Source organism: Hevea brasiliensis, unplaced genomic scaffold, assembly GCF_030052815.1.
Source record: "Hevea brasiliensis isolate MT/VB/25A 57/8 unplaced genomic scaffold, ASM3005281v1 Scaf5, whole genome shotgun sequence".
Classification (NCBI taxonomy): Eukaryota; Viridiplantae; Streptophyta; class Magnoliopsida; order Malpighiales; family Euphorbiaceae; genus Hevea; species Hevea brasiliensis.
In genome coordinates, this window is record NW_026615028.1 from 1,372,356 (window position 1) to 1,397,021 (window position 24,666).

General features: G+C 35.6%; 2 protein-coding genes and 1 pseudogene across 2 annotated transcripts; all 3 read right to left on the reverse strand.

Moving 5' to 3' along the window:
- Window positions 1-489: 489 nt before the first annotated feature.
- On the reverse strand, window positions 490-2,873 carry LOC110638444 (cation/calcium exchanger 1-like; annotated as a pseudogene).
- Window positions 2,874-5,882: 3,009 nt separating this feature from the next.
- On the reverse strand, window positions 5,883-8,174 carry LOC131177476 (protein EMSY-LIKE 3-like). Its single transcript, XM_058142490.1, has 4 exons — window positions 7,565-8,174; window positions 6,962-7,033; window positions 6,797-6,854; window positions 5,883-6,240 (listed from the first exon to the last, which is right to left on the reverse strand). The coding sequence occupies exons 1-4, from the start codon at window positions 7,721-7,723 to the stop codon at window positions 6,167-6,169; spliced, it is 363 nt and encodes a 120-aa protein (XP_057998473.1). The 5' UTR covers window positions 7,724-8,174; the 3' UTR covers window positions 5,883-6,166.
- Window positions 8,175-14,991: 6,817 nt separating this feature from the next.
- Window positions 14,992-20,321, reverse strand: LOC131177475 (protein EMSY-LIKE 4-like). Its single transcript, XM_058142489.1, has 3 exons — window positions 20,169-20,321; window positions 18,392-18,591; window positions 14,992-15,225 (listed from the first exon to the last, which is right to left on the reverse strand). The coding sequence occupies exons 1-3, from the start codon at window positions 20,200-20,202 to the stop codon at window positions 15,196-15,198; spliced, it is 264 nt and encodes an 87-aa protein (XP_057998472.1). The 5' UTR covers window positions 20,203-20,321; the 3' UTR covers window positions 14,992-15,195.
- Window positions 20,322-24,666: the final 4,345 nt, after the last annotated feature.

Here is a 24,666-nt window from a genome sequence, read left to right on the forward strand (position 1 = left end):
AATTTTTTTTGGTATAAACCTGCAAAACAGAAAATTAATGGGTTAGAGGTTCGCTGGATATAGATCCAGTGAGATCTCTCTGATGCTCAAGTTAGAGATCTCTCTGATGCTCAAGTTAGAGCTAGTATGAGATAATACTGTATTTAATTGATTAAAGAGAAAGAACATACCTCTATAGATGATTTGACCTCTTTATATATGATATAGACAATGGTTAGTTATGGTAAGTAAACTATGTAATTATATGGATATTATTAGCTAGCATAATTATAAGATTATATTTCTATTTATAGTGCATAATTATAGGGATTGTTATATTTGATAATCTTATCAAGATTGTTTATCATTAATCCAGATTCTTTCCTTTTATTGAGCGTATTTTACAGTATTTTGAACCGACTAAACGAATTTTATGGCGAAACCATTAAATATGATTATACTCATAAACTATTAGAAAACCTAAGTTACTAGATCACATACATATATATATATATATATATATATATATATATATATATATTGAGTAGCTATCAAATATTATTTAACTCATATAATACAATGCATCACAAATGAAGTGCAAGGCTCAATGTATTTCCAAAAGTACCCCTGTCCTAGGTATTTAAGGAAATCCTATGAAGTTTCGAAACTCCAAGAGCCCTGGCCAGCCTGAGGCAGAGAAAGCAGAAATATATAGCTAGGAGACCAACCCCAAGAGGCTTATCTAGCCTCATGTTTTTTCTGGGCAGAATCACAAGGGCCCAAAGCAAGCCTGCCATCAAAAACCCTAAAGTCTCGTACAGAGAAGGATCTCTTGCGATCACAAAAGAATATGGGTACTTGGACCATGATGATAAAACAAATGACAAGCCCAAACCCAACAATGTGTTGAACATTGGACCAGCATAGCAGCCTGATATAGCAACTTGGGCACCATCTTCCCCACCATTCATTGCCATAGCCACATTTGATAACAAATCTCCAAGTGAATTTCCCCAAGCCAGTACAGTGAGTCCAAGAACTGAAGGGTTAATCCCAAATATAAATCCTTGTGAAACCAACAGAGAGACCAGCTCCTCAGCTATAATATGAGTCCAAGTTACACTCATCACAAACCCAGCTGCTAGCCACAGGAACAGGCACTTGGTTGGTGGGCTAGACTTCTTAGTGGTGACAAATGCAAGATTGCCAAGAACCATCCCTATGAGCCCTGTTGTCATGTGGATTACTAGGCTGCTTCTAGAACCCAACTTTTTTTCCCTTTGGGTGTCACATAGTGCTCCCAATAGAAGTGGTGCCAATGTCACAGAAGTAACTGCATAGGTCTTAGCCCATCTCTCTTCACTAGCAACAGGTATGGTCAATCTTCTTGGCAAGTACAGAGGTAGCTCCAAAATATTTAAAAACCTACCCAAGTAGTAACAAAAAGATGAATAAAGGCAGAAACATATTGGACTTTTTTCCTCATCTTCAAGATTGGTTTTGTCCACCAAATTGGGTTTTTCATCATCAACATAACCAAGTAATGGTATACCCATCTCCACAACATCCCCCTGGCTTTCAGTGATGAAATTTTTTGAAGATGAAGAATTGGTTAATGGGTTCACTCTCTCTTCTTTTTTTAACAGGAAAGTGCGTGAGGCAAACCACACAGACATAAAAGAAGTACATAGATAGGAAAGAAATGGCAGCCCACAAGGTGATTTTCCCTACAACAATAATCAAAAGAAGAGAACAAAGAGACACAAGAAAGAAGGAAACATCTCTAATGAAGCTAGATTTATCGACTGAAATCTCTTGAGGACATATTAATGTACTTATAACACCAACCACACCACTAGACACAAAAAATGCTCCACCCAAAATACTATTTAGGCCAACATCAGCATTGCTAGACCTAGTGAATGAAATAATACTCGCAAAAACATCAGGAGCACCATTGCCCAGAGAAAGAAGGGTGACACCAGCAATACTTGGAGAGAGCTTCAAGATTTTGGACAAGTTCTCTAAGGAGGAGCAGAAATATTCTGCAGCTGTATTACCTAACAGATAGAATAGAACAGCAAGCCATAGTAAAAAAATAGCATGACCAAGTACAGGAAGTTGGCCACAAGTGCAATAAAAGATTTGAAGATAGTTTATATACCCTTTGGGCCTGCATTCAATATGAGACTTGAGATACATACACTTGGATTTGGAATCTGTATGGTCGTGAAGTCCAGTGCAGCCATTGCTCTTTATCAATTCTAGAAGTGTTAAAGAATGGCTTGTGTCTGCTTCATAGTTAGATTGCGCAAGAAAGTATGAGATTGTGATATAGAAAATAAAAAGGAAAAGAAAGGAAATGCTAAGGAAAGGAGTAAGTTTCTTGGGCTGAGATTTGGAGATGAAACTTGCCATTCAAAAAGAAGCTTGGAAAGAAGGAGGGTTACAGGTGCAGATATTAAGGCGTGAAGTCTACAAATTTGAGGAACTTCTGGGGGGGAATTGGCAGTATTTTGGCTGGGTTATAAGGGCTAATATTTATTGAATAGGAGCTTAAAAAATGGGGCACAAAGAGAGTACAAAAAATTTCCTCCTGTTTTGGACAAATAGTGTCCAGAAACAGAAAGAGATTTATCAAATACGAACTCAAATCCACCATGCTAAGACGGGACACAATGCCATTGCTTCAGTAGTTCTAACAGAAATATCAAATGCGAACTTAAATATCAAACACATGGCAGAGTAATGTAAATTGGTACGAAAGAGGCCTCCTATGAAATATCATACCATTCGTTAGGATTAGGGGGGAAAAAGAAATGATGAGTATTATATCTCGCATAGGTTTAGGTAAAAATTAAAATGATGAGTATAGTACATTTTGCAAGAAATATCACACTGACCCTAGTGTAGATTTTTAGCTATATATGCAGTGACTAGCTAGTTTCTAAAGGGCCTACATGATCACTGTAAATTCCATGGACTTCTGTGTATATATGGCTTGCACGCTTATAGTCTCCACCGGCGAAACCTCAGTCTTTCTGGATGTTGATTCTCAAAGTTGCACCCATTTAAATGTACTTCTAATAAGAACATTCTAGGAAACTTCCTTGCAAGTAGGAGAAGAATAGAAGGCATTAACAAAATCTTCCTTAGCATACTTTCAGAAAAAATATGTAGTTAATGAGACCCATCAATCACATTGATGCTTTCTTTTCTTATCTAACTTCAGAGGATCATCATCAGTAAATATCTAAAGATAATATGATGCTCTCCTCTAAGAACCACACTTTTGGGAGGACATTACCAAGCCCTGAAATGAAGGATTCTCGTTCTTTAACATAGAATTCTCGAATCTTGATTATAACACAACCATGATGCCAAATTTAATTCATGTAGCACAGATTATAATATTCTAAACAAGATCATTTGTCAAGCTTCATTTTTAACCTTAAACGTTTGATATAAATGTTTAAAAAAACTATTGGATTGCCTTTTCTTTCTTTCCAAGCTATTGGGTTGTGTCAAAATCACAAAATTCCATTTCCTTTCTATTTTTCTGCAGCAAAAAGATGGTTTGAGCCTTCCATAAGTGGGATTCACTAGAAGTCACAAATGGAATGAGCTTCAAGAGTCCAAATTAATCAAATTTTGCCTTGGATTGCAAATTTGGACCCCAATATTTGGATGTTTTTAACGCAAATTTTTCATATTCAAAGCATCATTTGCTAACCATGATTTCAATTAGATCACTTGATTAACTTATTGTAATCTCTCTCTAATAAGAAAATTATTGATTTTTTTCTTTTTAATTGATTTGGCTTTATGTGGAATTCAAATTCAAGACCTCATACTCATGAAAATGTTTTTAATAAAACCAAATCAAATCTCATTAGTGGACAATTATTGATTAGTTCCATTAAATTTAGCAATTGGATTATGTGCATTATATTGATTATCGTTTCTCCTATGTTCAAAATCTCTAGATCATCTGCTTGAAATTTGGTTTAATCTGGGACAATATTCCCACTGAACTTAGAGCACATGGAAACCCAACTCCGCAGAGAAGAACATCTTGGATGATTCCGGATCGAGGGTCTCAAGAACACCAACTTTCTTGCATCAAAACATCACATTTTTCAATATTGCTCTTATCATGCATAGTGAGAAAGCTTTCCCATTACTCATTTTTTCCCTTTTTCTTTCGGGTGAAGGCATCAAACAACAACATAAAGAACGGAAAAAGGAACCTTCAAGAATTCTTGTTCATGCATGACAATGATCTTCTGCAATTGAAACACTTACGAATCAAAAAAGTTGTGGTCAAGAGCCCTAATTTTCTTTTCAAGGCATCAGATAGAGAAAGAGCTAGTCATATAATAATTCATTCATAGTTTTGCAATCTGTTTCATTTCACTTTTTAGGGGGAAAAAATCACATGATTTATATATAAAAGAATTAAGCTTTTGCATGCATGTTGCACGGGTATAATTAAAATTAATATATTATTTAATTGAGTAAAGATATGACTATATAGCTTTGACTATATATTTAAAATAAATATAAAATAAAAATAAATATAAAGAATAAATAATAAGATATCAATGTATATAAATAAATTTTTATAGAATGAATATTACCTTAATGATATTTGTGTAAATTGTTATCATCTTCTTCTAATACATTGGTTACCAAAATATCATTCAGTAGGTTTGAGAGAAAATCTTGATTGGATATTGTACTTTTTATTTACGTTAGGAGGTGTTTGATTTGATTTTTGATGTGTGATATTGATGTATATAGTTTAGAATTATAAATTTTAGTTTTTTCAATATTAATTAAATTGTAACTATTTTCATAAATTTTTTTATGGTAAAGAATTAAGCACATAATCTTATAATTATAATGAAAAATGAAAAGATTGATTTGATTTATATAATTTATAACTACGAATCATTAGTTTTCCTAATTAATTAAATTGTAATTATTATCATAATTTTTTTTTATTTAATACCTCATAGGTCAAATTAGATGTTATCAATTGATGTTGTAAAATAAATAGGGAAGTAGGAACAAAATGAAAATAAGAAAAAAATCTAATAAAACAATACTTGTCATTTAGTGAAGTTTATTTTGAGACTAGCTTTATTATATTTATTATTTATATAAATATAGACGCTCCAATCCCATGGGCCTTTTAGGATCTTACTTTAGGACCTTGCTGGGTTGTACAGGGTTTCAACTTGATCCCAGCTTCTAATTTACGGAAGGGTTAATCACTGAGTAAGTTCAAATTCTTATCCAATTTGAAATTATAATTTATATAATTTATACTTCAGAAAAAGGTAGTTATTAACAAAGTAAAATTTACTTTCTAAAAAAAAAAATTATTGTAGAAACTTCCTATAAAAATTGCATGACTTTGTCTTTCAGATGATAAAAAATATTATCTTTATTCCACAGGGCACATACAAAAACTTTCTATCGTTAGCTTGTAACATTTAGACGTGGAGGCCTGTCCCTGAAAAGTCATCGATTTGCTCATTGATGCATTCTCAAAGAAATGGAATCCAATCTCTCTCTCTCTCTCTCTCCAACGCTCACCTTTCCATCATAATGACTCTGTAATGGCTTATTTAACTTAAAAAAGAAAATTATATACGAATGTAAAGGCACGAAGTTATGTGGTTTATTCCTGCTGTTACAAAAGCGATTCCATACAGGAATGCAGCCTGCAGGAACAAACATACACCAGACAATGCTCAATCACATTTCCTGCATCCTTAGGCCTCAATACACTATATTTGAAGTGAAACTAAGTCATGCTTGTCAGAATTTAAAGATTCATTGAAGTTTTTTTAGTGTTCTGTTGATTAGTTAATATTTCAGCTAAGGCCCCAAAAACGACTGCCATATAAAACAAAGCATTAATCAATGGAGGAAGAAAAGGGCCTGCAGATAAGAGAAAAGTGCAATATCTACCATTTCTATGCCTTGAATTGTCTTCAACAGTTTCAGTTATCAGGCTCAATATCTACATGACTTCATAAATGGTTAATAATTTTGAATAACTAGCCCGAGTCATAGTATCTCCTAATCAGCTTGCACAATGATACCCTCTTGCAAAATAGGTACGATAAAACCCTTCAGTAAGGTAGCTATGCAATCTACCACTTGCCCGAGGAAGTCACCACTCACCAACATTGTGTTTGTTTCCATGAGGCTCCTCATAGGAGTAGTGCAGTTGATTGGGAGAATCATCTATAAAATCCACCAACTCTTCAAAATAATAATTTAAACTACACATTTTTGGGTACAAATAAGAGAAGAAATCAGCATAAAAACTACAGATGTGTTCTACGAATTCTAAAAACAATATTTATTACAAAATATTTTAATTTTAGAATATAAGAATGCATACTTTAACATGCTATATGGAAATAGAAAAAATCCAAACTCATATCACTAGGATGACACGTATTAGCTAAACTCATCACTTTCAAAATCTTTTCAAACTAATTTAAGTGATAAAAAAATATATTATTTTTGGACTTCTCCTTTTGGGAATATGCAAAAATAAATAAATCAAACATAAAACCTTTTAATATTTATAAAGTAACAAACAACCAAACTTGTCCCACTTTTTCAACTTTGAAATAACTTGGATTTCAAATTGGATGAAAGAGATAGGGTAGTATTAAACTGATTTTTTTTTTCTAATTAATTAAGATTGGAATTTGATAGAAACAACACCACCTCTATTCAAATATAAACAAAACAAAAATGAAAATACAAAAGATCATGAAAAGTGACTCACCCACATCTGACACATTAGCAAGTTTATCAAGTGCCCCAAGTATAGCTCTTTCATGATCCTACATCAAATTACAAAACTCCTACTCATTATTAGAAACTAGAGCCTTTTGTTATAAGATAACAATTTATATAAAAAGTTTTAAGTGCAATCCTTCAAATGAATTACTCTTAAGATCAATTTTGCCTTCTCAACTTGAACAGGGTCAGGGTTTTCTCTACCATAGGTCATCCTCTCAACCTGCGAGATACAAAGGTTTCAAACGTCAGAACAGTTGGGAGCTTGTCATGAAATCTAAGAACTGATTTCCAAGCTAAGAGTATACATGCACAGTAATAAATTTCCACCCATACAAGCTATAAAAAACCAATAGTTTTAAGCAATTTCACCAACAGCATTTAAAGGCTGCTGGCTCTTAAAAATTAGGGTATTCAGACTGTTGACTGGACTCTGTGTATCCATATAAGATTAACAGCAGTGCATGTTTAAGTCAAGCACCTTGAATAATTAAAAATGCTATAAGGAAGATTGCCACCCTTCTGCAATGCAGACCTACAGCCTAGATCCACCAATTAAAGGATATGCGTACAGTACTAAGGTATTGCCGACTATCACATTATCACTCCTTATGCATACGATGTTATAAAAATATTAGCTACTGTGCAACAAAGGTTTTTCTGAATCAGCTGTTAAAGCAAATGTAATGCAGCGTCCAACTTTAGTTGAAAATTTATAAGCTTGGTAACTTAATGAAAAGTCAGGCTGTCTCACCTCATGAATAATTGTATCTGTTGCATGAATCTCAATGAACTCAGAACGATTCTTGAATTTACCAGAATCAGGCATATGAATACCCTTCTTGACATGAGATTGTGCTGGTCCTCTTTTGTTGCTAAGTGGTCCTTGAAAATTATGATTAACTACCTTCATAGACTATACAGAGGAGAGCACTGCAAATTCACCAAGTTGTTGATCATCCTTGAAGTTTGTCTGCAGATAACCAAAAGGCAATTTATACAGTATGATTACATAATATTCAAAAAGCTAAAATTTGAACTTTCAAGACTCATTGTTACCTCTATCAAATTAGTCAAAACAAAGCTAGCAGTCTAAGCATAGATTCTGATAACATCTTTTGTGCTATAAGGTGTTCTATGTTACTATTTTAGCAAAATAAGGGCTCCCATAACAACCATTATTTTAATTCTACATCAGCATATCAAAGGCATATGATAGTCAAATGACATATGGGCTGCTATTCATGCTTTTCAAATGCAAGGATCTACTATAGCTCTGAATGCATCTCTAAATTTCTTGACAGTTTTATTCTGAACTCAGTCTTGGACATTATTTTCATATGTGAAGGATTGATGGGAACGACTTCAAGAGATGCACCACAAATGCCACTTATCTTTGTCAGGTGAAGTAAGCATTAAATGTAATATGATGAGCATTTTCCAGCTTTTGCAATTTCTGCTTAATGGTGCCAACGAGGGTATAGTTGCTGTCGCAAGGTATTTTGCGGTCGCCCTAACGAAGCTATTTACTGAAGTGGGAAAAGTGAGGAGTCGCCACTCTAATTTTGAGGGAAATTAAAGAAAACCATTTTGTGAAAATAAATTAACAGGAAGCCACTTCAAAAAAGAAAAAGAGATTCTAGGTTCGGGGTCCGTATACGAGCGGGGAAGGTGTTAGGCACCCCGCCTCGTCCCTCAACGAGAGTAAACAGATTTAATGTTATGCTCTTTGTAAATTAAAAGGATAATTAGAGGGTTGGGATAGGGATGATGTTAATCCTTTGTGCATAATAAAGGAATATTTGATATTTCACTTATTTTGGATTGCCCCAAGAACACAAGTTCATGAGATGCCCTTTAGTAATTAGGTGTTGAGTAAAGTTATCTAGTGTATTGGAATTGTTTTTTTTTTTAATTTGGATTTTGTTAAGAGAGCTCGAATAAGAAGTTTCTACCGATCTCTAGGTATGTTTTTAGAGTTTTAAGCGGGAGATTTCGGATAAGAACTCTCCTCCAATCTCCACATATTTTATTAAGGTTTCGGCTGAGAATCGAGTAAGAACTCTCCCCCGATCTCTTAAAACATTTGGTTTAAAAATTTTAGACAAAGGATCTCGGATAAGAACTCTCCTCCGATCTCCATGTTTTTTGTTTAAATGAGAATCAGGTAAGAACTCTCCCCTGATTTCCATGTTTTCGGTTTAAAATTTTAAGTGAAGGATCTCGGATAAAAACTCTCCTCCGGTCTCCATGTTTTATTTTAAATGAGAATCAGGTAAGAACTCTCACCCGATCTCTTAGAATATTTGATTTAAAACTTTGAGCGAAGGATCTCGGATAAGAACTCTCCTCCGATCTCAATGTTTTAGGTTTAAAATTTAAGTAAAGGATCTCGGATAAGAACTCTCCTCCGGTCTCCTATGCAATCGCCTTGTCAGAACTCTTTGGCTGGCGATATCCGATCTCTTTTGGTTACTAGTCTGGAATCCGATCTTATCTTAATTCCCGCTCTATTATGCTATCTCCTGGGCTCGTTTAGTAGCCTGACCTCATGACTTTTCCTCTAATCTACTATTCAACCCCTCTTTATTTGTTCGAAAACTTTCACGTTAAGATACTTCTACCGATATTTTTTTAGTTACTTACAATTTGCCCACAACCAGAACACCTATTTTCGAAGGAAATGAAAACTAAGAAGAAATGAATAAAGTTTACGAACGAATAGAAGAAGTAAGCTCAAGGGATATATATCAGCCTGAATAATCTACGTTGGGATTTTTAGTGCAACTGAACTTAATGGAAATTTTGAGAATAAAAGCAGAGAAAATAAAACACGAGCATTCGGTAGAGTGACAGTCAAGACACTTACCTATGAGAGGTTGAGGCTATTGAACTAATTTTGGGACCACAAATATTGTAGAGTTAAAAGCTGATGGTCCGGGGACTAATGCTTGCTTCAAAATAACAAGAACCGGGTCAGAATGCAGTTGAGCCGAAGCGACGGTAACTGGGTCGGAATAAGATCAAGCTTGGATAATAATATGCTGGTGTTAGGGTGATGAAAACGAGACTGAACAAAAAAAAAATGGTATCACAGAATAATGAACAGACTAAAAATGAAGAATTTTAGGGTCTAAAACTCTTTCAAAGGAGATACTTAAAAAAACTAGTTTCTGAAGTTTCTCGATTTTATGCAAGCTTAGAACGGCAGAGTAGCAAGACTGAATTAAATTTTAGAGCCTTTCCACTATAATCACCACTACCTTTTTTTGTCCGTCCCCCTCTACAGTATTGCATGCAGGTATTTATAGGGAACGGGTGCTCCTAATGAAAGGTCAGGATCTCTCCTATGGAGATGGAAGGTCTGGATTTCAAAGGACATGATCTGATGTCTGAGAATTAAAGAGAATCAAAATGGATGGCTGGGATCCTATCCAGAATATCCGTCCTTTCTCTTCCTAATCCAACGGCTCAGGATCCTGCCTTACAAGATGGATCCGAGGGCTGGGAATAAAAGGCGTCGGACCTGTCGTCTGTTTTTGATCCAAGGGCTCCGAGTTCGTCCTTGCAAGTATAATCAACGGTGGGGATTGTGATGTACAGAACTGTCATAACTGTTTTTGGCGTCTGTCAGCAATGTGGGCGATTCTGCAAATGAGGCGTGCGGTGAAGATTTGATCACGCCTGCAACGCTTTAACTACCTCGGCTCTGATTATGTAGAGAGTTATTGGAAGTCATCTCATCCTTTTCGTACTTTCTGATCTCTTATTCCTTCCGATCTCTTTATTATGACCCTTTTCCGATCTCTCTATTATGACCCTTTTCCGATCTCTCATATCGGGCCCCTCTCCCCGAACTCTCCCCTTCTAGAACTTTCTTCTTTACCCGACCTGCCTTAGTCAAAGCATTTAATTCTTCGGTTACCGATGCATCCGCTTTGGTTTTCGTATGCAATAAATGCTCAGGCCCTATATATATATGCCTCAGCGGGGAAACTCTTCCACATTTCATTTCTCCTCCTTCCATTTTCCATTTCTCCCGTTCTAGTTTCTCCGGTAACAATTCCGGCCATGGTGACCGTTTTTTATCTTTTTTCGACTGTTCTCTTTGCTCCTCGACTGAAAATTTATGATCCCGGTGATCGGAGAATCATGAGAACCACATCTGATGACAGTGAGAGAACCGGACTAATTTATCGATCAAGATCGAAAATGTCGATCGTGTCGATCTTGAATTGGTCTACCGATATAATCGGTGAACCGATTTCAGGCGAGAGGACTACTAATTTCCATCTTAATATTGGTGACTGTCTCTTGAAGTTCATTTAGCTCCTCACCACATCGGGCGTCCCGACTGCATCTCGGTTCTGGTCGATGACATTGACGATGACTCCACTCACCATCATGAGAGTCATAGTCACTCTATCTGAGCTGCACATCTATCCAATGCCTATGGCTGGCTTTCTGATCAAACACATCTTTTGATTCAGCCACAAGACTAGGCTTTGACATAGGTCCTTACTAGGTAGGATGTAGTGCCGATCTTTAGAGATCGCTCAAATGATGTAATCTGACCTTTGAAGGTTTAATGATGTAATCCGATCTCTTGAGATCGCCCAAATGATGTAATCTGACCTTTTGAAAATGAAATGAAATTTTATTTGAAGGTTATTATTTAATTATTACATTGGTTATTTTCTGATCTCTGATGTGCATATCCGATTTGATCTCTAACTAAATCGTCATTAGCCGATCTGCGGCCTTAAAAATTCGCACAATCCGATAACCCTCACTAGCCAATCTCATTTTATTCGATTTTGTTATTGTGTTTCTGGAACTTTCCCGCGACGTGTCAAGAAAGCGGGTCGATTCCGCTAACGGAAGCGCCGTTTGAGACTTCATGAGCATTAAATGCTCAGACGGGTATAAATAGGAGGAGGGTCAGTCAGTTGTTATCTTATGTTATTTTCAGCACTCTGTAAGCGATTTCAAAATTCTCTCGTTTCTTCAAGTTTTTCCGGCACCGATCACACTCCGGTAAGGTTTTTAATCCTTTTCTTAGTTAAAACTTCTTTTATTTCACTGAAAATGAGCGGCGCAGAGGGTCAAGAAGCTGCGAGCCCATCTTCTGTCCACGTTTCGTGGACCTCGAGAGAGGGCGACATAATCAGATCGGGTGGTCAAACCAGCACGGCCCTCATTCCGGTAACCGGTCTGGCTGCCAAACCGAGGCGAGGGGGATCTTTAAGGAGAGACAACTTGCCCATTGATGAGCTACCTTCAGTTCTGAGGGAAATCGATCTCCAATCTATAAGCCAGGAGTACAATCTGCGGATCGACTCCTTTGAACTGATCAAATGCCATGGCGATCATCGGGCCGACCATTTCTTTGATGAGGGCGATCTCATCATGGTGTATGAAGAGCAACTGAAGGCCAGGCTCCATTTTCCCTTGGACGAATTTTACAAAGGCGTTCTAAAATTCCACCATGTCTCTGTAGCCCAAGTACATCCGAACTCCTGGCGAACTCTAATAGCCTTCCGGGGCCTCTGCCGAGCTAACGGACTGGAACCCATGGCCAAAGTCTTTGCCGAGCTACATAGGCTCGCTCGCAGGAAGAATGATGAGTTCTGGTTCTTCCAAGCTAAACCCCATTGTTCTCTCTTTATTGATCTCCCCTCTTCATTGAAGAATTGAAAAAATCTGTTCTTCATTTTGAGAAGCAAAATTCAGAACGGCTTTGAGGGCATTCCACGGAGTTGGCAACATCTGGTCGCTCCGATCCCAAAAAAGATCATTCTAAATAAGGACGAAGACGCCGTGGTGAAAGAGTTGAAGTCTCAGGCGTCCACCCAGAAGTTCTCTTGCTTTGACGCGGTGATGGCCGAACTGAAGTATTGGATGATGCGGCTAATCACCGATGAAGAATACGAGCTTCAGCTCTCTGACCTCGGCCCTGGTACCTTCTATATCTCTGATCTCTGAACCTTAGCCAACTCACTGACTTTTTTTTGTGCATGTATGGCGGGCGGCGATGCTTTAAGAGAGAGCCGGAAGCGAAAGAGGGAGGTCTCCAGGAAGGTACGAGAAATGAAGATCGCCGCGATATCATAGACTCCAAGGCGAGATTCAGGAGAAGCGTCGGGAGACTCGTCCCGACCTTCGGGACAACCGGCCCCAGAAGTAGAGATAGTTCCTTCTCCCTCTCGACAAGAAGAACCACCACCTCCACCTATTCCTTCTAGTGCGGAAGGTGGGCCTTCTCAACCTACTGTGAGGATCCTGTCTCGAGGTGCCCAGATCCTCATTCATTCCTTAGAGAAGAACCGATCAGTTCAGGAGAATCCGGGCTTTGCCAAAGTTCTGGGAGCTTCCATCTGCCTCCAGGAAGATCGGAACAGGTTGACCCCGGGTAGCATTGACGATCTCCTGACTTAGACGATGAGTTTGAGCGTAGAGAGCCTGGTGAATCAGCATATAATCAGGGAAAAGGCTCATCTTCTGAGGCAAGAAATTCCAAAAGCGATCCAGGACGCAGCTTCTGCCTAAGCCCAACTTTCATCCGCCCATGACTATATTGCTGAAATCGAAGGTCGGATGAAATCCTATGAGGATAAGTTGGCCGAACAGGCTCGTGAACTTAGAGAAGCTCGGGCGCTCCGAACTGCCGATGTTGCTCGCCTTACCAAAGAAATCAAAGCGAAAGAAGAAGAGGCTGTGGCAAGGGAAGCTGGTGCTTATGTGAATGCCCACAACGATCTTCTGGCTGAGCTCAAGAGGCGTTATCCTGGGGAAGACTTCTCGTGGATGGTGGATCTGGCTCCTCAAGATGAAGAGGAGAGCGAGGAGGAAACCGAGAGAGAGAGAGAGAGAGAGACTGAGAGAAATGTCAATGTACCTGGAGAACAGGCTGGCGGTGACCCTCCAGCCAAATGACTTGTAACCTTTATTATGATATGAAATGAAATCCCTTTTGTTCGATTTCTTGATGAGATCGGAAAGTATCCAAATTGTCTGAGTGCTTGATTGTTTGAATGTATTAGGACATCGAACTTAAAAGCAATTATTAATCTAAGTATAAGAGGTCGGAAGAACATTGTAACCATGAGATTGGCCTAAGCCAAGACCAAACACCGGATAGAACTTTAGATCATTAAAATTGGAAACTTGATTTAAACACTTAAGATCGGAAACACCATTAAGTCGAACTGAAACCTTAACTTTATTAAACGATTTTCCACAATATTTATAAAGGAGAGATCGAAAATAAAACTGGATGGCACGGAGACCTGATATTGGTTTGATCTCCTTTGACAAGAGATCGGAAATGAGATTGGATGGCATGGAGACTTGATATTGGTGTGATCTCCTTTGTTGAGAGATCAGAAAGCATTCGATTAGATGCGGGATCGGTTTATTTCCTGACCAAGTTACTTGTAATCGAAGAATGTCAGTTAGAGGTCGATTTTCAAAGTTCATTAACTTCGGTGATCGGCCAAAATATGGTGTCGACAGTTGCCAAAGAAGGCTGGTGATGTAGTACATATTTCTGAGACTTCGAAGGAGGAGGACAAAAAGGCCTCCTCTTTTTCGGGGGAGTATTGTCTACTGAATCAACAAGGCCAGAATAATTCAATTTACCAGAGAGTGATTCATGAGCATGTTTCTGCAATTCCCTGCATTGAATATGGAAAAGCAGTGAGGAGATCATACACATGTTGAATAATCATAGATATCAAAACAATTCAACAAGGAGAGGACAATATACAATAGAAAACAAGAGAATTACAAACACCTTATCTGTAACACCTCTCACCCGACTACAGTGTAGCCGAGCAAGGTGTGCTACATTCGGTGCCGGAGCACCCTACCTTATCTTACTTTATTCTTTTAATAATTTTGAATTCGTTTAATTTAATATCAATTATTTTTCGACGGAAAAACTAACGGAGTTTCCCCTATTTTATTAACGTTTAATGCATTTTCACTATTCACCTGCTTGAAAATTCAATAATATTTTACAAATAAAAATCTCATCCATATTAATCATAATCATCTGATCAGTTCAAATATTCTCTATATAATTCAATTTCACATTCATTTCCATACATTATCATTCATGCTCATTTCATATATCAAAAATTTCAAATTTCCATTAATGTACATGATATACAATTTAATCACATATGAATTAACTGACTTATTAATTTACATCACATACCTATTAATTATATTTTCATAATTTACATTACAATACTATAACTATGCATTTTATACAACATACAAATTATGACCTATATGGGCCCTATCTACATGGATTGCTGAGGAGATGACAACCTCGAATACTTTAGACACTACTGCAGATCAGAACTCCAAAATCTCTGTTTAGTATTCGCTGGGCTTTACCTTCAGTACCTGCGCGAGGGAAACAAATCCATCGCGCTAAGCATTTCTGCTTAGTGGTGCAATAATATAACAAAGAAAATAATATACTAAATACAGATGGAAATACAACATAGCTCAGATAATTTAGATCTAATTATGCTTCAATAAGGTTTCTAAAATTTAATATCTTTTTTTTTTTCTAATTTAGTCCTCTTTGGAGGTGCTTAGTTCATAAGGTTACAGTAAGAATATACAATTTACTAATATTCTAATAGCATTATTCTTAACTTAATATTATTATGCAAGGTACATTTGTAACTTTTATTTAAATTATATTTCTATTATTAATCTTTTTGTATCATTTAATTCAATACCTTCTAGGTTATCTTAAATTATTTCATAATAATTAAAGTTCTCAGTGCATTCAATAATAGATAACTTTTTTTTTTCATCAGTCCAATTCATTTCAATTCTTTCTAACATTTTATTAATCGTTTTCTTGATGATTTTGAGCTTCATTTTATTGTAATCATTCTTATTCTTTATCTTGATATTTAATCTCCTTACTTCCTTTAATAATCAATTCAATTACATTTATACTTTTCCATGCCCAAGGAACCTATACAAATTGACCGGACTGGATAAACGGGTAAACTAGCACTGGGTACCAGGTACCTCGGGCCGTCACACCATCGGTCACAATGTTTCTCCCTGTTTGCAGATAGAATGGCTAATAAGCCATGAAAGCAATAAGGCATAAAGCTAAGTATAACATCATAATCAGTATAGCCATAGGCTTTCATATCACATAATGGCATGGAGCCATACATCATACGCAGTACTGCTATCAGAACCCTATTGGCATGCCAACCTATCCAAACCAATCACATTAGGCCTACTAGGGCATATTACAAAGTTATTTCTTGAATATTTGTACTTAATATATAAGGTTACTATTTATTTGGTCATTTAAGTCAATATATTGACTTTCTCATATATAATAGTTACATGAGTTTTAATCACATAGATTTACCACATTTTGGTTTCCAAAAGTATTGGCATTAGTTGCTAATCCATACTTCTAATCAATGGAAAATAAATCAAAAATTTCATTTTTGGGTGCTAGAATTCACTGTTCCATTAGGCCATTCTATAGTGAGAATTTGACCAAGTGTTCTTAATCAAAGTTGTTCTTTATTGTGTCTAGTTACATTTCACATTTTGAATCACCCCATTTGGAGTTTTCTACCTCAAGTTATGGTTATTTCACTATAACTGGTCGGATTGCTTTTACCCAGAATTTCTAGGCATTTTTTGATTCTGCTAGATTTGGTAATCCAATTTTGGCTAGCAATTTCATTTAGTTAAGTCCAGAATTTGAGTTTGTATTCTACATGAAAGTTGTTCTAAATTGCCTCAGCTTTTCATTGATATAAATTTTAGGTCAATTGGACCTTTCTACACTGAGTTATGACCAAATGAATGAACATTGTTCATTTGGTCATTTTGCCCAAGCAGAATGTGTGTTACTTGGATTTGGTCAATTTTTATGGCATCCTAAGTTTGTTTTCTGGACAGGTTTCCTTTATCAAAGTTATGCCATTATGTGTCTAATTTCATGTCCAATTGGCCTTGCACCAATTGAACCTACACAACTCAAGTTACAGCTGCCCAAACATGCTGGACTCACATCCAGACCTACAATGCACACTAGACAGCATATATAACCTCAATTCCCTTGGCACCATTCACTCAATTTCGTACTCAAACATGACCAAATGGTCACTAATTGACCATCACAACCTCTTTTCACCAATACATAAACAAAATCCAAATTTTGGTGCTCAAACCCTAACTCCAACAATTTCAATTCTCTATATACATACAATCCATGAATTTAAAACACCAAAATCATGTTCAATGACAGCCATACATAACTATTATGAAATCAAATTGATGAAACCCTAGGTACCCTAAGGCTGCCAAAATTTCATGGAGCAAGTTCATGCATATTTAATTCATTTTTCATTAAATTTTCAACTTAACTCAACTTAAATTCATGCTTAGAAAAGAGTGGAAGCAAGAAAATTAGCACTAACCTCTTTGATGAATTTCTACCCTTCACTTTCCTTCACTTTCTCTTCTTTTAATGGCTGCCCAAGTCTAGCTCTAGTGGTAAGGAAAATTTTTTGTGAAGAGAGGGTGAGGTTTTATAGTGATTTTTCAAGAGAATTTCTAGTGAGAAGTTTGCATGAAAATGGTGTGAGGAGAAAGAAGGGAGAAACGGCTGAATGAAGGAGATGAGATGCAGATTTTTATTTCATTTAATCCCATTTTATCTCTTTTTAATAACTTTAAATATGCTTGTTGTGTTGTGATTGGTGGAGGCCTTCTTAATGACATCATGTGATGTCATAATTCCCAATTTCTTTCATTTTTCTTTCCTTTTCTTTTTTACTCATTTTCAATTAAATTTTTAGCAATATTTATTTACATTTTATGTCATAATAATTATTTACTTAACTGGACAAGTCGGTCAAAAATTATCTCCGAATACGAAATGACCAAAATGCCTGCCGTTTGGCTTAAGGAGTCAAAACTGTCTGTACCGATCTAAAAATTTTTTTAAGTCTTTTCTTGGCATTCTAATGTCATAGAAACCTCAATGACTCTAAAAATTATTTTATGAATTTTCTCTCGGGTTTAGGGCTCCTAGCTGCAAAGACCGCAACTTCCCACTAGGTTACCCATCACTAGGGCACCGGCTCATTTAACTTGGTTGTATTTTATTTCTTAAATTTTTTCTAAATTTTTCTTATCAATATTTGAGTTATTTATAATTTCTCACTCTAGTCTAAATATTTTTCTAGATATTCTATCTGTCCAGACCGACATTAGTCACCGGAACAGTAGAATGTATGGAATTGCTACAGTGAGGGTGTTACATTATCCTTTGTATTGATTTGTCTGAATTAATTTTCACAAGCAATCGACCATGTTCAGAATCTGTGACATTAAGTTCCTTCCGCAGCTCCGTAATGAGCCACTTCTTACCCTGTAAATGTAAGAGGATCTTAGAGGGACAAACAAGATCAATCATAGTAGGTGATAATAAAAATAGCTCATAAAAGATGCAGACAATTAATACGCTAAAAAGAGACATAAATAGGAAGATTTTGAGTGATGAAAAAAATACCCAGGAAAGGAGATCAGATTGGGCATTGAAAGCCCTCAAAACAGAACAGTATGCCTCTTTTTCCATGCTGTGGATTTGAAAATTAATGTCCAATTCATCCTTTGCATAAGGTTCTTCTAGCAAAGACACTCTTGGGGCCCCAGAACTATGACCATATGGAGTACTGTTAATGTTGCGCATCATGATTTGTCCACGACTTCCTAAAATGAACATCAAATGAAATTATGAAACTAATGTTTTGGGAGCTAAACCACATGCACACACACCTAGTTCTTGGATAGTATAATATTAAAAATGCTTAGGAAAAGATCAGCACATCATTGACTTATTGCTCAAACTTCCCTTAGGCACTTAATGCATCTCCTGTAGAAACCGATAGGCCAATATTCACAACCAAGGCAAGGAGGTGTGCGAGAGTATCTAAGTGCACAGTACTGAGAGTTGGTTAAGACCCATTTTGTCATATCATCTAGTTAAATAAGCTGAAGTTTTCTTTCATGCTTACATCATACTCATAGCCGAAAAGGTACATGGCTTGCTAGATCAAAGCATCAATTATAAATCTGTTTATTTTCACAACTGGTTCTATAAATTGGAGGGGATCCCATAAGAAATACAATACTTATCCTCTCTCATTATGCCATTTCAACTTTCCAGCAAACTAGTGCTCTTGCTGGCAAAATACTTCATGTGGTGCAAAGGAAAATGTGAAAAATTTCTAGTCAAAGCAGGCACAGAAGATAAAAACTCAATAATTATATTGGCACAGCATAGGCAATAGATTCACAGAAGTTAGATAAAAAGATGAATTCAAGAGAATTATTAACTATAACTTATTACTAACTATAAATCTTTAAACCTCAAAAGGGCTGCCTTTAATGCCCTATATGCGTCTGAAGAAAGTCCAATGACTCAGCAATATATAGAAGTCAATCAATGCAATGGAGAATTCACTATTGATATAGCATTTGTCAAAAAATAAACACGACAAGTAGAAGCATACCATCTTCTTCTGTAAGTGCTATTCTTACATAATTTATCATTAATATGGTATGCCATTTATTACCATTTCCTTTTTTTTTTCTTGTCCTTTTCAGGTCATATTATGCATCTCTTACACGCAATGATATTTTGCTACTATTCAAAGCTCCTATATATACAAGTGGGTCTAGCATGTCCCCAATATTCCGGGCACCCCACGAACATGCACTTTCTCTCTCATCACATTTTTTCAACATGCTCCTGTATAATGCATATTCAATCCAATACATTATTTAATAAGTGATATAACATTCACATTTTTATGTTTGCGCACATACATAATTACACAACATCTCAAGCAAATCCTTCTGCCACCCCAAACAAAAACCAGAAATAAATAATTAAAATCCTCTTGTATTTTGGGAGAGACAGACTTTTATATCAAGCTCCTCAATTTCATGCCATCTTCTCAAAACCCAAAACCCTATCAAAAGCTACTGATTCAACACCTATGAACCCAGCAAAACTTCAGCTCTGTTGGGTTGCTGAGAAAGAGTGGAAATTTCCATGGAAAGGAAAACCTTATGATTCTAAAACTCAAATAAAGTTAGCCAAACGCTCCTAATTGGGCACCAAGAATCCTCGTTCATGGATTTTAACTTTTAAGGCCGCATAAAACGAGAAACGTTACAATATTTGAGTTCAATCACGTTATTAATTGTTGTGTATTCTCGAGAAACAAACAGAAAATGAGAGGCTAAAAAGGAAAGAAATAAATAAAAGAGGAGAGAGTTACCGGTGTGATCGTTCTTAATGCTGTGATAATCCATAGAAAGATTGGGAATTCAGCTCGAGCGTTAAATGGATACAATCGGATTATTTGATATAGTTTAATCAATTCTCTCCAGCCGTTTTTTTCCCCTCGGCGGATATGATTTTGGCGGGAACATAAATCCTGCCCAAAATCTGACATGTGCGATCTGCGCTCAGGCGAGGGGGTATCGGAATTAAATTAAAATTTTAATACGATTTCAATTTAATTTTTTAATATTTTAAATTTAATTTATTTCAATTTAAATTTAATTTGAATTTCAATTTTAAAAAGTTTAAATTTTAAAGGTAATTATTAATATTTAATATATTATATAATATATTTTTAATTATAAGATAATTTATAATTAAAATTATTAAAAATTAAGAAATAAAAATGATATTAAATTATAATATATATATATATATATATATATATATATATATATATTCATGATCTTAATTATATATAAATATATATAATTATATTTAAAAAAATTATAGAGAAAATTTTAATTTAATTTAAAAAAAAATAAAGTTTTTTTAATACAAAAATAATAAAAAATAATTTCATAAACAAAATATTTTCATTTTCATTATAATAAAGCTTAATTTATTAGGCATTAAATTGTTCTTTAAAACTACCAGTATCGTTGATGTGACATGCTTAATTTATTCTCATATAATTTAAAATATATTATTAAATTAATTAATATTCTATTACAACAGTAATCAAGTGCTTCAAGCATAAATCTAGAGTCATGCTTTGTTAGCTTCCGCTCTTATCCAAAGCGTATGAATTGAAGGTCTCATTTCGTTCTTAGGAAAACATTTGTCCAAGTTGTTAGATTTCATACAACTTCTGACAAATCACATACATGCATAGTGATAACAACATATTAAATTTTTATGAGTATCTAATCTGATTGAAAACTCCGCCTAAGTAGTTTGCGCTTAGCTGATCCCAAGCCCGGATAAAGAAGGAGGGTTGCGGTAGGTGACAATCAGCGTAAAAATTTCGTCACACCTTATAATATGGATTCAAATGATATAAACGTGGGATGTCCTCTACTAACGACGCGCTACATCGGAGCCCGGGTGTAATGAAAAATATGCAAGGGTGTAGGGCGTTCACCGAAAGCTATGCGTCATGCCGGCGTTCGAGTGTGGTGTTAAGTGAGCAAGGGTTCCCACATCATGGACGGGTGTGGGTAAAAAAGTTAGTCCATAGGATAGATAGTAGAACAAATAGTGAAACAGAACATAAGATAGACATAGAAAACAATAGAAGATATCATAAAAGGAGACCAATTAGGAAGAAACAAGATAGGAGGAGGATCAGGGTTGGTACTTGGAATGTTAGATCACTTACAGGAAAATTAATGGAGCTTGTGGATGCCTTGGAAAGAAGAATGGTGAATATTGCTTGCATTCAGGAGACTAAATAGGTAGGAGAGAAAAGCAAGGAAGTGGGTAATTCAACGTACAAACTGTGGTTTACCGGAAATGAGAGAAATAAGAACGGAGTGGGTATAATCATAGACAAGACATTGAAAAATGCTGTAATAGCTGTGAAAAGAGTTGGAGATAGAATTATACTGGTAAAGCTAGTACTAAAAGAAAAAACAATAAATGTAATTAGTGCTTATACCCCACAAATAGGACTAGATAGTGAGAGTAAACAAAGGTTTTGGGAAGATATGGATTATTTAATGCAAAGCATACAAAATGAAGCGAATATTTTCATTGGTGGAGATTTGAATGGACATGTGGGAAGTGATAGGCAAGGCTATGAGATTGTTCATGGAGGCTTTGGATTTGGCAGTCGAAATGAGGAGGGAAAAAGTATCATGGATTTTGCTATGGCATACGACCTAATACTAGTAAATACCTACTTTATAAAAAGAGAGTCACATTTAGTAACTTTCAAAAGTGGACAACATAGAGGCCAAATCGACTTCCTCTTAACTAGGAAGATAAATAGAGCTCTATGCAAGGATTGCAAGGTTATTCCAAGAGAGGTTTTAACAAGTCAACATCGGTTAGTGGTATTGGATGTCAAGTTTATGAACAATTCAAGTAAGGTTACAAGAAATAATGTAACTCGAACAAAGTGGTGGGAGTTCAAAGGAGTAAAGCAAGTGAAGTTCAAAAATGAGCTTCTCGAGTCTGAAGCATGAAAGCTAAATATGGAGGCCAATGATATGTGGATACAGATGGTATAAAAGATTAGAGAAGTAGCTAGAAAAGTACTTGGAGAGTCTAAAGGACATGGACCACCCTCAAAAGAGAAATGGTGATGGAATGAGGAAGTACAAAAGGCAGTGAAGAGAAAAAGGAAATGGTATAAGAAATTACCTAAATGTGATAATAATGAGGCATATGAACAGTACAAGATAGCAAAGAAAGAGGCAAAAAAGGCAGTTAGTCAAGTAAAAGCACATGCCTTTGAAAAGTTATATGAGAAACTTGGAACTAAAGAAGGGGAGAAAGATATTTATAGATTAGCAAAGAGGAGAGAAAAGAAATGTCAAGATCTCAATCAAGTTTGGTGCATTAAGGATAAAGAAGGAAAAGTGTTGGTGAAAGATGAGGACATTAAAGAAAGATGGAGAAATTATTTTAATGATCTCTTTAATAATAGTCAAAATGGTAATAGCGTGAATATAGACTATAAAACGATAGAAAAGAATGTGAATTATACTAGAAGGATTAGATCTTTAGAATTAAAGGAAGCACTTAAGAGAATGAAAGTGGGTAAAGCCTGTGAACCCGATGGAATACCAATTGAAGTGTAGAAGTGTTTTGGAGAAATAGGAGTGGCATGGTTAACTAAATTATTTAATAAGATTCTAAACTCAAAGAAAATGACTGATGAATGGAGGAGGAGTATTTTAGTACCTATTTTTAAAAATAAATGAGACATACAGAGTTGCTCGAACTATAGGGGAATTAAATACATGAGCCATACTATGAAGTTGTGGGAGAGAGTTATGGAGCATCGACTATGTTATGATAATTCTATCTCTCTCAATCAATTTAGCTTCATGCCCGGTCGTTCAACTATGGAAGCGATCTTTCTCATTAGAAGCTTGAAGGAGAAATATAGAGATGTGAAGAAAGATCTACACATGGTTTTTATTGATTTAGAGAAGGCTTATGATAGTGTTCCAAGAGATATCCTATGGAGTGTGTTAGAACAAAAGAGGGTATCTATTAGATATATACAAGTGTTGAAACATATGTATGAATGAGCAACTATTATTGTGAGCACAGTGGGAGGGGACACAAGAGATTTTCCGATCTCAATTGGACTACACCAAGGATCAGCTATAAGCCCTTACCTTTTTACATTAGTTTTAGATGAATTGACGAAACATATACAAGAGAGTATTCCTTGGTGCATGATGTTTGCGGATGATATTGTTCTGATAGATGAGACGCGAGAAGGAGTCAATAGAAAGCTAGAGCTTTGGAGAAGTACTCTAGAGTCAAAGGGTTTTAAGTTAAGTAGAACAAAGACAGAATACATGCATTGCAAGTTCAGTGAATGCCAAACTGATGATAGGAAAGGAGTTAGTTTGGATAGAGTGGTACTGCCCCAAAGTAATCACTTTAAATATATCGGCTCAGTCCTTCAAGTATATGAGGGATGTGAGGAGGATGTTAGTCATAGGATTAAAGCCGGATGGTTGAAGTGGAGACGTGCCACGGGAGTTTTATGTGATCGCAAGATTCCCAATAAGTTAAAAGGAAAATTTTACTGTACAGCCATACGACCGGCTATGTTATATGGTAGTGAGTATTGGGCATTGAAGGAGTCGTATGCGTCTAAGATAAGAGTTGCAGAGATGAGAATATTAAGGTGGATGAGTGGCTATACTAAACTAGATAAATTCTGTAATGAGAGTATTGGAGAAAAGGTTGGAGTGGTACCAATTAAGGATAAGTTGAGAGAAGGGAGATTGAGGTAATTTGGTCATGTGAAACGTAGACATACGGAGGCTCCAGTTAGACAAGTATAGCACATTAGGTTAGAGGATAGAAAGAAAAAAAAGGGGTAGACCTAAATTGACTTGGAGGAGAGTAGTACAACATGACCTAGAAGCATTACAAATTTCTGAGGATTTAACCCAAAATCGTTTAGAGTGGAGAAAGCGAATCCATATAGCCGACCCCAAATTTTTGGGATAAATGCTTAGTTGAGTTGAGTTGAGTTGTATCTAATCTAATTGAATCTTAATAGGACAAGTTTGAGTATTATATAATTGGATTCGAAATTAGTTTGAGTTTTAAAAATAATATTCATGATGGGTTCGAATCGGATTTAGGTTTTATATATTCAATGTCTGTTATCCAAACTCGTTTATTTAATACTAATTAAATATAAAATATATATTTTTTATAATAATATTTATAAATTTTCATATATTTTATTTTATATAAAATAAAATTTATATAAAATAAAATTTAAATATTTTATG

What these genes read in the sequence shown, in the direction of transcription:
- LOC131177476 (XM_058142490.1), bottom strand. Translation starts at nt 7,723, where the DNA reads ATGAAGGTAGTTAATCATAATTTTCAAGGACCACTTAGCAACAAAAGA. An exon ending in AGGCAAAATTGATCTTAAGA is followed by an intron (nt 6,855 to 6,961) that starts GTAATTCATTTG and finishes AATTTGATGTAG; the next exon opens with GATCATGAAAGAGCTATACT. An exon ending in TGCTAATGTGTCAGATGTGG is followed by an intron (nt 6,241 to 6,796) that starts GTGAGTCACTTT and finishes TGGATTTTATAG; the next exon opens with ATGATTCTCCCAATCAACTG.
- LOC131177475 (XM_058142489.1), bottom strand. Translation starts at nt 20,202, where the DNA reads ATGGATTATCACAGCATTAAGAACGATCACACCG. An exon ending in CATTAAGAACGATCACACCG is followed by an intron (nt 18,592 to 20,168) that starts GTAACTCTCTCC and finishes TGTTCATTTTAG; the next exon opens with GAAGTCGTGGACAAATCATG. An exon ending in AATCTGATCTCCTTTCCTGG is followed by an intron (nt 15,226 to 18,391) that starts GTATTTTTTTCA and finishes TCCCTCGCGCAG; the next exon opens with GTACTGAAGGTAAAGCCCAG.